Source organism: Marmota monax, unplaced genomic scaffold (genome assembly GCF_021218885.2).
Source record: "Marmota monax isolate L192 unplaced genomic scaffold, Marmota_monax_Labrador192_F-V1.1 WCK01_AAM20220418_F8-fsc00007, whole genome shotgun sequence".
Classification (NCBI taxonomy): domain Eukaryota; kingdom Metazoa; phylum Chordata; class Mammalia; order Rodentia; family Sciuridae; genus Marmota; species Marmota monax.
In genome coordinates, this window is record NW_026692781.1 from 29,903,964 (window position 1) to 29,916,295 (window position 12,332).

At 38.1% G+C, this 12,332-nt stretch overlaps 1 protein-coding gene across 1 annotated transcript in view; it reads left to right on the forward strand.

Moving 5' to 3' along the window:
- Positions 1-2,428: 2,428 nt before the first annotated feature.
- The window catches only part of Plcl1 (phospholipase C like 1 (inactive)), a 356,808-nt gene continuing 346,904 nt past the window's right edge, over positions 2,429-12,332 (forward strand). The window contains exon 1 of the mRNA XM_046447452.2: positions 2,429-3,142. Coding sequence (XP_046303408.1) covers positions 2,819-3,142 — 324 coding nt within the window. The 5' untranslated portion in view covers positions 2,429-2,818. The remainder of the gene's footprint in view (positions 3,143-12,332) is intronic.

The window sequence follows — 12,332 nt, forward strand, 5'->3', positions numbered from 1 at the left end:
TGTTACTATTCTATAAGAAAATAAAGCAGACTAATATGAGTGACATAGAATGTGTGGGGAGTTGTATGCGAAACTTGAGATTTGTGGCCAGAGAAGACCTCAAATGTCTGAGGGGGTTACATTTGAATTGCCTATTCATTTCTCTCTTCACTTGCCACCAACACCACACCTTCAAGATGCCAACTTCCAATCTATCAGTCTAGTGATTGCCAGCATGATTTGGTGAAAGGATAGGAGGTAGGAATTGTGGGTGACAATAATTTGTGTCCAACTATTTTCTCAAAGCAGAATGTATTAGACAAGAACCTTTATGAACAAATGTTGAGTGCAAAGGATTCGGAGGTTGTGTGTGGGTATGTTTGCTTTCACAGAAAGGTGAAAGGAAAAGCTAGGGAGGGAAGAGATAAAGAGTCCAACTGGACATTGTGTAGTTGAAACATAAAACATTTTGCAGACTATGAACTGTATTTTCTGGCCTCTTATTTGAAAATCACTGACCTTAAATGTTAGTAAGGTGATGCTAAATTTAATACTTTTAAAAATAATTTTTATCATAATGATATACATAATGATATCCTGGTAAATACTATTAATATATAGAAAAAAATAATACTAAGATAACAAGTTTCACATTTCTCAAAGGACAACCCACCAATAGAATATTTATTTGAGTAATAAAAATGGAGCACTAACACAACTATACAGAAGTCAAATGTAGTAATAGTAGATTATCAAAGAAAAATAATAGCCTAAAATAGGTTATAATTGTGAGAATAGCAAGTAAAAAGTTTTTTTCTATAACCTAAATGAGAATTTCCTAAACAATGGAAATGAAGGACTTGTATGGTTGTTTTCAGTCTGGGCACTCCTCTCCTTTTTTTCTTTCCTCTAGTCTGTTTTAAAGGCAGAGTAGTTGAAAAGGACTCTTGAGTTTCCCCTCTGGTTCTTTATATATCAAGGGTGAAAAAACCTTTGCTTTTATAGATGTATTTCTCAAACTCTCACTAGAGGGTACTGTTGGCTCTAAAACCAGAAGTCGCTGAAAATCTATTGTACATTCATTTCTGGGTTGCATTTATATTTAAAGAAAAGGTAAAGTCAAGCCTTCTCAGTTTTCCCTAGAAGTTGGTAAATGTCAAATCTGAAACCTCCCAAGGGCCCCATGCAAATCTGGCTGGCTGTAGCCTCAGAGGAGCCAGATAAAACAGTGAAGAGATTACTGGAGGAGTTGGGTGTCAGATTCTAATTTCAGCTCCTGCACTAACTAGTAGGCAGGACTCATGTGCCTTCTCATCTGCTAAATAAAAGGACTGCCATAGATGGTCCCTAAAGTCTTCAATGCATCTTTAAAATTCTGGGATTCTGACAAAATTCCGGATCTAAAAGTCTGAAGAATTTCTTGTGTTCTTGGCCAGAGTAAGGAAGAAGCAAAATCTTAAATTATTCAACTATTAATTGAAATAAGTTTAATATAGCTTTTAATACCAAAAGAGCCTTTAAATTAAAAAGCCAAGTCTTCCAAATTGTCAGGGAGTCTTAGAGCCATTGTTTCCATCTGAGCATTCTATGGTTAATTTCAGACATAATCCATCATCCAAAGATCTCTTCTCTTGGTTGCTATCTTGGTGGAAATTAGCAAAATGTGTTTACATAGAATTATAGAAAGGAGGTTAAATTCTGTTGAGTGGACTGTTTCAGGATAGGGACTAAATATCCTGTTTTGTATTTATCTGACTTCCATTACATCTGTGCTTTGTTAAGAGTCATCTCCAGAGGGATTTAGTTGATTCAGTTTCCTTTTACCCTTGCTTCTTTTTATCCAACTCCCTTTCCTTGTCATATTTATTCACATTGCAGGGTGAACACAAAATCCTTTCATAGAACCTTAATTCTAGCACGAATGCATCCCTGCCCAGAATTCTAGGGCCCCAGTAAACCCTAGTTTATTTCTGAATGGACTTCTAAGGATTGGCACGAGAGCTTGCCAAGCTTCACTTCATCACCTCAAACGCTTTAACATTAATACAAAGCACCTCCTCTCCTCCAAATTGCTTTGTTTTACAGAGGAGGGTTTCCTTTCCTCGCTTCCACCACCCATAACCCCCGGATTTTGTTTCATCTTAAGACTGGTTTCCTACATCTCAACTTCCTAAAATGTACACTGAGCGCCCGCGGGTGAGTACACGCGCGCGCGCAGTCTTGCTGGAGTATACGAGCCCCGCAGGGCCGGCTCGCAGCTACAGAACACATTCCATTCTTTGCGCTCGGGCACACCCCTCCGCAGTGAGGATTGGTCGGGCCAAACTCCCCTTGGCAAGGAAAGGCTCCTAAGAGGCCCAGACGCCTGCCAATCCCCACGGGCTGTCAAAACAAGTCTCCCTCCCTGTCACAACAGAGCGGAGTGGAGGCCGCTGCCGTTGCTGCACTTCCTGGGGCGGCTGTCCGCAGGCAGGTGGCGGGTGCGCCCGCCCGCAGTCACCCGGCTCCGGCCCCTCTTCGGCTGCTCACGTCCCAGCTCCGGAGGCCGCCTGGCTGGGCGCCCGCTTCCTTTTGTCTGGTGCAGAGAGGGCGTTTGCATCACATTTCGGATACCTTCCTCTCTTTTTCCCTCTTCTCTCTCTTCTCCCTCTCACATCATCTCCCCACCCCCGCTGCCGTTGCCTGCCGGACTGCTGACCTCCTGGACCAAAGCCCGAGGACGTCTCTGCTGGAGTGATGTTCCCTCTCCAGAAAGTTGCGGTCGTCCCTGCTGCTGCTGCTGCCCCCTCCGCCGTCTCAGGACGGTGAAACAAAGTCTAGCAGGGCTGACTCCTGGTGCATGAGTGCACCTCTGCCCAGCAGCTGGACTCTACTGCCCGGCGTGCTATCTCCTCCAGGGGAGTCAGAAACGTGCCCTGCCATGGCCGAGGGCGCGGTCAGCAAGGAGGGTCCGGCGCCGCCCGACGCTGCTGGGGGCGAAGACGACCCCCGAGTGGGCCTCGACACCGCCTCCGGAGACACCGTGGCGGTGGCCGCTGGGGGCCGGATGAGGGACCGTCGCAGCGGGGTCGCATTGCCTGGCCCCGCAGGAGCCCCAGCGGACAGCGAGGCGGGCCTCCTGGAAGCTGCACGAGCGACCCCCAGGCGCAGCAGCATCATCAAGGTAAGCGAAGCCACATTACCCCATAGTGTGCATGGGAACGATGTGGGTTACGGACTCTGGCAGGGTGTACTACGTCCGGTGGCAACGCAGGCGCGGCATTGTTTTCTCCCACCTCCTTCACTGCCAAACCTTCCTTCCTAGTCCGGAGGTTTCCAGACTCAGCTCTTGGCCTTGAGAAGCAGAAGTGACTTTTTTACCCCCTAGACAGCGGAGAAAAAGTTCCGCTCTGCGTCTTTGCATTTTGAGCAACGCTCTCCCTCATTTTCTCTGCAAGATTCCCTTCCACCTTTAGGACTCAGAATAGATGAAGACCCACGGGATGGCTGTGCACAGCTTTCCAGCGAAAGATTAGCTTTTCCAAAGCAGCAGAGGAACGGCACAGTTTACTCTCAAATGAAAACAGACCAAAACCAACCAAAATAAAGCAAAACAACCCCCCCCCCCAAAAAAAAAAAAAAAACCAAACAAAAAAAAAAAACTCTCAACACAAACGGTCCCGAAATCCCAAGAAGCCTGGACTTTCCCCGCAGGCAGGCAGAGATTTCAGTGAACGCTGCAGCGCAGTAAAGAACGATGAAATAACTCAAAAGAGTTTTGGGCTGCAAAAGGCACAACCGGAAACAATCAATCCCTAAGCTTCTTCCCCAACCCTTGTGGTTACCACCACATCCAGGAAAACGCTTCCCGACCCCCTATCCACTCCCACAGGATTTCTCTTCATTCATTTGGCAAGGAATTTGTAACCCCTTTTCCTTTCCTGTTTCTGTATTCCTTCCACTTGGGGCTTGTTTCCTTTGCTTGAGGTTTCATCCTCTGGGTGCATGACTTTGGAGTAAGAATATTGGTACAGGCTCTGGCAAAGGGTCTTAGCGTAAATGCATGTTAGTATGTGCATGTGAGATTAAATTGATTTTTGGTAGAGCAGCCAGTAAGAATGAATGAATATATATTCATATATATATTATATTATATATAAATAAATAATATTTCTTTCTCACTCTTTCACACACACACACACACACACACACACACACACACACCCAACACACCAGTGATGGCGGTGAAAGACCACCTGGAACTACTTACTGTTCAACTTACTGAATGACTGCATCTGCTAATGACATTCACGATGCTTCTTCAGGTTTAAGCTGGGAAGCCGCTGCATAATACATGTCTTTTTCCTATGCTACTAGTGCTAGTGCCAGTCTATGCTCCCACAGTATATCCACCTAGCTCCAAGTCTGGTTTGGGTTTTTTCCCAACATGGACACCAGGAAATTTGAAACCAACTAGGAGATTTACATATTAGAAGTAGTGTGTGTGTGTGTGTGTGTGGGGGGGGTGGTGGGTGGTAACTGCAAATAATTCATAATATTTTTTGTTATTTTGTGGCTTTTGAATAATGTAAAAAGGAATATACCCTTCTGGGTGTGAATTTAGATAAAAGGGAAATGATCACTTTTTTAAACATACAAGTCAAAAAGCATATTGTTTTGAGGCTCAAAAAAATCACAAGGAATGGGTACATTTTGGATTCTAAGATATTACATGTGGATCTATGTGCATGTGAAAATAATTACCTCAAGATATTTTAAAATACATAAATGCTAAAAAGCAGTGGAATATAATGTAAAAAGTAGAAGTATTGTAGTATACAGAATATGCAAACTTTTTTGGTAGCTCTGCCAGTGAGCAACATCCCTTGTCTTTTTTATTTTTAAATTTAAGACAGGGTCTCACTAAGTTGCTGAGGGTTTTGCTAAATTGCCCAGGCTACCCTTGAACTTGCAATCATAGATGTGTACCACTGTGTTGCACAAGAATGATGAGAATATTCAAATTTTTTAAAATTTTTTTCTTAGTTGTAGTTGGACATGATACCTTTATTTATTTATTTAATTTATTTTTTAGAAGTAGTTGGACACAATACCTTTATTTTATTTATTTATTTTTATGTGGTGCTGAAGATCAAACTGAGCGACTGGCGCGTGCGAGGCCAGTGCTCCACTGCTGAGCCACAACCCCAGCCCCTCCGAGAATATTCAAATTCTTGCAACTAAGTTTGCCACTTTTAAATTACACTATGCTGGTTTATATTCTCAGAAGGGGTGTTGCTGAGTAATGGTGCTTCTTGTTTTGAAGTTTCTTTTTGTGTCAAAAAAGGAAGGAGACAGCCAAGTATCATCTCAATCTTTTTCCTATTTAATAGTAAATTAAATAAAAATTTGGTAAATGGTCTTTAAAATTAAAGATACTGCAAAATGAAGTGAATTATTTAAAATTTGATTTAACTGAAAAAGTAATATATATATGTGATTTTTAAAAATCAAATGTTGCAAAGGAGTGTGAAGGGAAGACTTTCAGCCGTTCCACACTCCCACTTCCATAGTCCACTCTCATAGCTGTTAACACTTTCTTAAGTAGCCTTCCAAAATATTCCATACACATATAAGCATATGTATCTATGTATATCTGAGATAAACTGTATAAGCTCCTGATTTATTCAATAAAATTTGGCTAGTTTTATAGGCCTAAGGGCTTTAAATCTGTTTCAGACATTTTCAGTGCCTAGAGGATTGTCTAAGGTCATTGTGATGAGCAAATTAATATTTAAGGATGATCTGGTGGGTCTCTGGTGGGCAACAGTCATTTGGATCTTTTCCCTAGAGGTATTCATTCCCTACCAGGGGGGATAGGGGTAGGTGTGCTCTGTTCCTGTCTCTTTGAGATCAAGAACATTTTTGTTGACATCCTGAATCTGCTGTCCCACAGTTTGTTCACTTTAGCATCGTAAAATGAGAATTTCTAAAAATGTATAGACCACATAAGAAATATATCGTACATATTCTATATTGAGAGAAAATACATTATTCACAGTTTACCAAGAGTTCTTTTTATTTGGTATTGAAATACACAAAAATAAAGGCCTTAGAATATTTTATATGAAAAATTATTAAATATGGACATAAATAGCTGTGATACAATAATAATTGATATGCATAATTATACCTATGAGCAATGGAAAAGTTATAAATCATCAAATATCAAATATTTCAGCTTAATTTAGGGCATTGTTTCTATTTTAATGGTATTCTGTCAACTTGAATATTAGATACATCAGAATAGTGCATTCCTCTATCCTACCAAAAAACAGGCTGTCTTGTATATTAATAAAATAAATGTTTGTAGTAAATTTGCCCTTCCTAATTTGAAAACATGTGTGAAGTTGAGAAAACAATTTCCTTCTGAATTGATTTAAACAATGACAACATTTATCTGCACATATCTTTGGGAAGTCTTTCTACTATCATTGTGTTTCTTCCTCTATGTTCCTAGTCCAAGGTTTTAAAAATTTTAATATAAGAATTAAACTAGCTTCTCTTTAATCCATCTATTTTTTTCTGTGATTATTTTCAACTGCAATGATTTTGATAAATGCAGCATTTTTTTGGTAAGTGCATTGAAATATGCCACAATAATTCAATTGAATCCATTTAAATTTCTTCTTGACATATGGTTTATAATAACAAGCTAGGAGCATACTTATAGGTAATATCGAACAGGTACACTTTTGCATTTGAATATATTTCTAATTAAGAAATCAGACAATTTTAGGTATCTAATACTTGATATCAACCTTAAAATATTTAACATTTTAGGTTTTAGTTAATACCTCTGTAATGTTCTGGAAATAGGAAAGTAGTGAATCTTATTTCTTATACCAGATGGTTGGTACCAAGATACATACATGTTTATGAAGTAGCAGTTGGTTTTTCTTTCAGTATCTGTAACATATTGATGAGTTCTGCATTCCTCTATTTCCTTTTGATTCTATTTAAGTATGAATTATCTAGTCAGAGAAGAGTAGAAATTGTCATTTGGATCTCAAGGACATGGGTGTATGAGATGAAGATAAAGTTTTGAGAATGAGGTGTTGTAAAGCATCTAAAGTAATGATCAGCTTTGGTGTAGTTCACGCCTCATTACTGCCTTATTATGACCAGGCTTCCTATATCTGGGTTTTTGAACTGCAGCCTCGAAGATAGGCCTTGGGTACCAGTTGACTCATAACAAAGTTATGATTCTCCTTAAGGGGCAAGGGGAATAGAATTCACTCACATTAAGTACTGCCTACTATTAGTCAGGTGCTAAACTAGGAGCTTTCATATGTTTCATTCTTAATCCCCACAACAAGTCCTTTAATGTAGAGGAGGCACAGAGAGCTACTGATAAAATGTGGAGTCAGGATTCAAAGAGCCATGTTAACTCCAGAGCTTGTGCTCCTATGCTGGTTCCACATGCAGGAAATTCACAATCTATCAACACTTTTAAGTTAGAAGCAACCTGAATACACAAGAGCATGGCCAAAGAATCTGAATCTTGGGTCCCAAAGCTTGTGGGGTAAATTATCCTTTCTCCACCTCCTCTCCCCAGTTCAGAACATCTGGAGCTTATTGACTCAGGAAAGGGATTGCAACCTTTCCTGTTTTTGGCCATTTTGTTAGGCCTGTGCTGTTTTTGAATTTGGCAGGTGGGGCTCTCTCCTGTCATTATACAGATACACATATTGGTTTCAATATATGAATCTCATACCTGTTGTTTTACACCAGATCCACTTCCCTCAAGTCCCTGCAGACAATAGGATTTGGAAAAGGTTGTCTTCTCTTTTTGAATGATACACAGAAGGAACAAATACCTGGGACATTGAATATGTATTGTTTTAGGGGAGTGAGAAAATAAGGGATTTTTAGTTGTGGCTCTAAAAGCAGTTTTTTTTTAGGGGGGGGGGGTTACTGGAATTGAACTCAGGCACTTGACCACTGAGCCACATCATGTTTCACCTCAGAAGTGTTTGCTTGTCTTTGTAGTGACTTTCTTATATGACTTCTTTTTATTTTCTTTATTATTATTATTATTTTGTTGGTACTAGGGGTTGAACCAGGGATGCTTTACCAGTGAGTTACATCCCCAGTCCTTTTTATTTTTTATTTTCAGACAGGCTCTGCTAAGTTGCTGAGGGTCTGACTAAGGTTGCTGAGTCTGTCCTTGAATTTGTGATTCTTCTGCCTCAGCTTCTGGAGTCATGAGATTATGGGTGTATACCACTGTGCCTGGCCTTATGTGACTACTTATAGCACTTCTCAAGAGACTTAGAAGATAAAGAGCTTTGTAATACTTGATGAAAGGTTTTAGAATTGCTGGTTCATTAGTGTTTGTTAATACTATTAGAATTTATACCATTTGTTTTCCTTTTTGGAAAAAAGTATAAGTCAATTACATAGCCCTTGAGGGGTTAAACACACATGTGACTACTACTGAATAGTTATCTCCACCTTTCCCTTTTCACAATGGAGAAAACAGGCAATTAAATTTTGTACAGTAAAATGTCAATTGAACATTTGTTGCTAAATAATACCTCAGGCACAGCAGAGCATTATGAAAAGACATCAAGAAACAGCTGACTCTTCCTTGGTGCTACTGAACAAGCAATCCATTACTTGCTTCGGGCAATGCCAGGGCAACTGAGTGAGCAGTGACCTAGGAGTAGCCCACAGAAAAAGTTGAACCATCCTTCCTGCTCCCTTAGTCACTTCTATTCAACTTTAATCACAGTGAATGGAAAAATAATCTCACGTTCAGGAGTAGTGTTCATAGAGACACATTACATTGTACATTAAAAAAGTATCCAACTTTAAATGACTAGACAGAAGTAAGAGACAGGAATAAAGTGACTTTTTGAATTTGCTTTTAGGATCTCAGCACCAGTAAATGAGCCACTGGTTATAAGATGGGGAGAGAGGTAATAAGTCAACAAATCTTATATAGTGAAATCTGTGAATTCTGCAAAGTTACATATTTTTTTTATAATATAAAATAGGTTTATCTGTAGTTTTGTCAAATTTTATTTAATTCTGTATCCTAGTTCATTTCTGTATGCAAGTTCTTACAATAGTTTACAACAGAGTTTATTATAATTAATGATTATTTTAGACTGATAATAACAATTAGGACCAAGAGCCAATTTTCTATAACTACAACATTCTGTCTTGTTTGAAGTATTGGCCAATATATTGTATTGCAGCTAACATTGATAGCAACAAAATCATAGTATGACGAAGCATTGGAATAGTGTCCTCAATTTAAAATTGGATTTGATTAGTAGTTTTATTTGTAACATCTTATGTGGGTGTGTTTAAAAGAGATATTATCTAGTTCATTTTTAACAGTACCATTTTAACTCACCTCATTTGTAATCAGTCTAGCATTACTTTGAGAAAAGTAGGATTTCATGGTGAGTAGAAAAGAACCATTATTATGTTATTATTATCGCTCCAGGAAGAACAATTTTGAAAACAATACAATCCATCCAAAACAAAAACAACATAAAAGCTGAACTATTTCAGTAAATGTGTTTAGTTTCCCAATATTTCTCAGCTTGTATTTGTAAATTTATGAAAGCACATAACTATTATTAGCAAGGATATCGTGTTTATCTTTAATCATACAACTTTGTATTCAGAATCTCAAAATACCCTTGAAAGATAATATCTGCTTTACTCATTCTTTCATGCTGACCTTTTTCAAGAGTTTTTTTAAAAGATGCTAAATCTGGAAGAAGCACAGATGAAGTCCAGGCAGTATGCACAAGTTAGCAAGCTTGTATTATTTGTATGGCACAATATCCTAGTTAGAAGTGGTGAGACTGTGATGCTACTGAGGGTTTGGGGAATTAAGAGGTATTCAAATTCAGAACACTTTCCCTATGCGACATACATGTTTAAGAAGGCAAATGAGACAAAAGGACACTTTACAGTTAGCTGGAACCAACATTACAATGTAGAACTCTGGGAACCTGGACCTGACCATGTTGTAGGCACTTTTCTCTGAGGTCTAAGTGACTTCAAACCAAAGCATGACAAATTTCCTGTGTGCCTAAAGCCCATACTCTCTTTCCCATATATGACAGCTGGTAATGAGGGTGATCAGAGGCATATAGCCAAAGGCAGAGAGTCAGAGATGTGGTCAGCAGGGAGCCTCCTTTGTCTCAGGCTGAGTCAGAGTCAGGCTCAGGAAAAGGGCATCTGTGTTAAAGAGTGACCTTTCCTGTTCCTTTTCAGTTTCCCCTGATTTTTGGGTTGAGGAGGATTGAAAGGAGACTACCATGTGCACCCAGACCTCTTTCTCCTTTGAAAGCTTCAACTCATAAAACAGTCCAGTCAACAACCTTGAACTTGGGATTTCTTAATCATTGATCATGATTAATTTTTGGATTGGGGTTATGGGTGTGGGTTTGGGTCAAGGAATGGAGCTTTGTGTTCCCCCTAGAGACTGATATCCAAGACGCACAGTCATGTTTAGCGTTTGGTGGAGTCCAGTTTTGAAATATTTTGGAATTATTGATTTCATACCACAATTAAATATTATATATTTAGAAATGCTATTAATAATTAAATGATTTTATTTTTGTTTAATATAGTAGATAAGATGCATAGTGACTTCTTGAGGAAGACTTCCTACTGAGAAATTTTCTTTATAATAATAGCAAATGTTGGGGAAGGGAGGGGGCATGGGGTTATTAATGATGGTGGAATGTGATGATCATTATTATCCAAAGTATAGGTATGAAGATATGAATTGGTGTGAATATACCTTGTATACAACCAGAGATATGAAAAATTGTGCTCTATATGTATAATAAGAATTGTAATGCATTCCGCTGTCATATATAAAAAAGAAAAAAGAAAAAAATAATAGCTAATGTTTATATAATTTGTACCCTGAGTTTGCATTGTTCAGAGCACTTCATGTGTATTAAATTATTTGATCCTCACAATAACCATATGAGATAAGTATTATTATTATTATCTTAATTTTTATGGGTGAGGAGATGTTAAGTGACTTCCCTAGGTCACATATAGCTAGTAAATGTAGATCCAGGAAATGGACACAAATTTATTTCCTCCAGAGGTTGCATTTAATCTTTATGCTATGTATCCTCTTAAATAATATCAATTTAAACCTTAGCAGGTTTAAATGAATGAAATAGCAGATTTTTAATTGTTATCTTATACAATAAATTCAGCTGAAAAATAAAAAAATATACAATTCAGAGAACAGTTTTGGGAAATTCTCTCAAGGACTATATGAATCCATTTTTCCTTCAATTTCATAGTCTTCCACACAAAATATTCATGACTTTACATTAACATTGTATTCAATTTCAGTTGGGAAGACTGGGACTTCTGCTAGTATACTCCTTGACCAATTTTAGCATGAAGCAAGTTGGATTTTGTGATCCAACTTTAGTATAAATTATACAGGGCTAAAGGCTGGTGTTGTGGCTCAGTGGTAGAGTGCTTCCCTAGCACGTGCGAGGAGCTGGGTTCAATCCTCAGCACCACATAAAAATAAATAAGTAAAATAAAGGTATTGTGTCCAACTACCACTAATAAAATACTAAAAAAATAAATAAATTATACAGGGTAAAGACAGACTATTAGTTATTACAACCTGATATGATTTGTTTTATAGTTTGATAGTTTTGTCTTCTAGCATCAATAAATCAATAAGGAGTATTTGAATTTCCAGTCCATAGAATTTACAGTTTTGTTGTTAAGTGGCAGTGGATTTGATACTATATGATTGAGTTTTGCTCTCAATTAGCTTTGGGCAGAGATAGTGCCTTACATGAGGAACTTACTAAATATTTGTTAAAAGTCTGTATGATCACTTAATTCCTTTTCTTTGGTAGAAATTCAAAAATCAATTCAAACACATGTTTATGTGATGAAATTCATGTCCTTTTAGCTGCTTTATTGTATTAAAGGTAATGAATTCACTGTGCTATGCAGGGACAGAACCATGGCCAAATGGTACCCAAAAGTTTGACTGCATTATTTGGAGACTGGCCATTTGTTAAAGGTACAGTTTTCTGGTTGAGTCATTTGTATGTCAGCTTTAATTATCTAGTTGTAGTTATGTTAAATTATTGAAAGGATGTATCTCTCCCTTCCCCCCTTCTATTGCAGCATTTGTACTATAAAGTATTTGATTACAATTTCTTAAAGTGTTTTTTTTTGGGGGGGCAGATAGGTTTCTCTCAAATATATGAAACTTCAAAAAATATTTTTCTAATACTTTCTCATGTGTGTTTAGTTACTATATGATCAAGCTAGTGTTTAAAATTAAT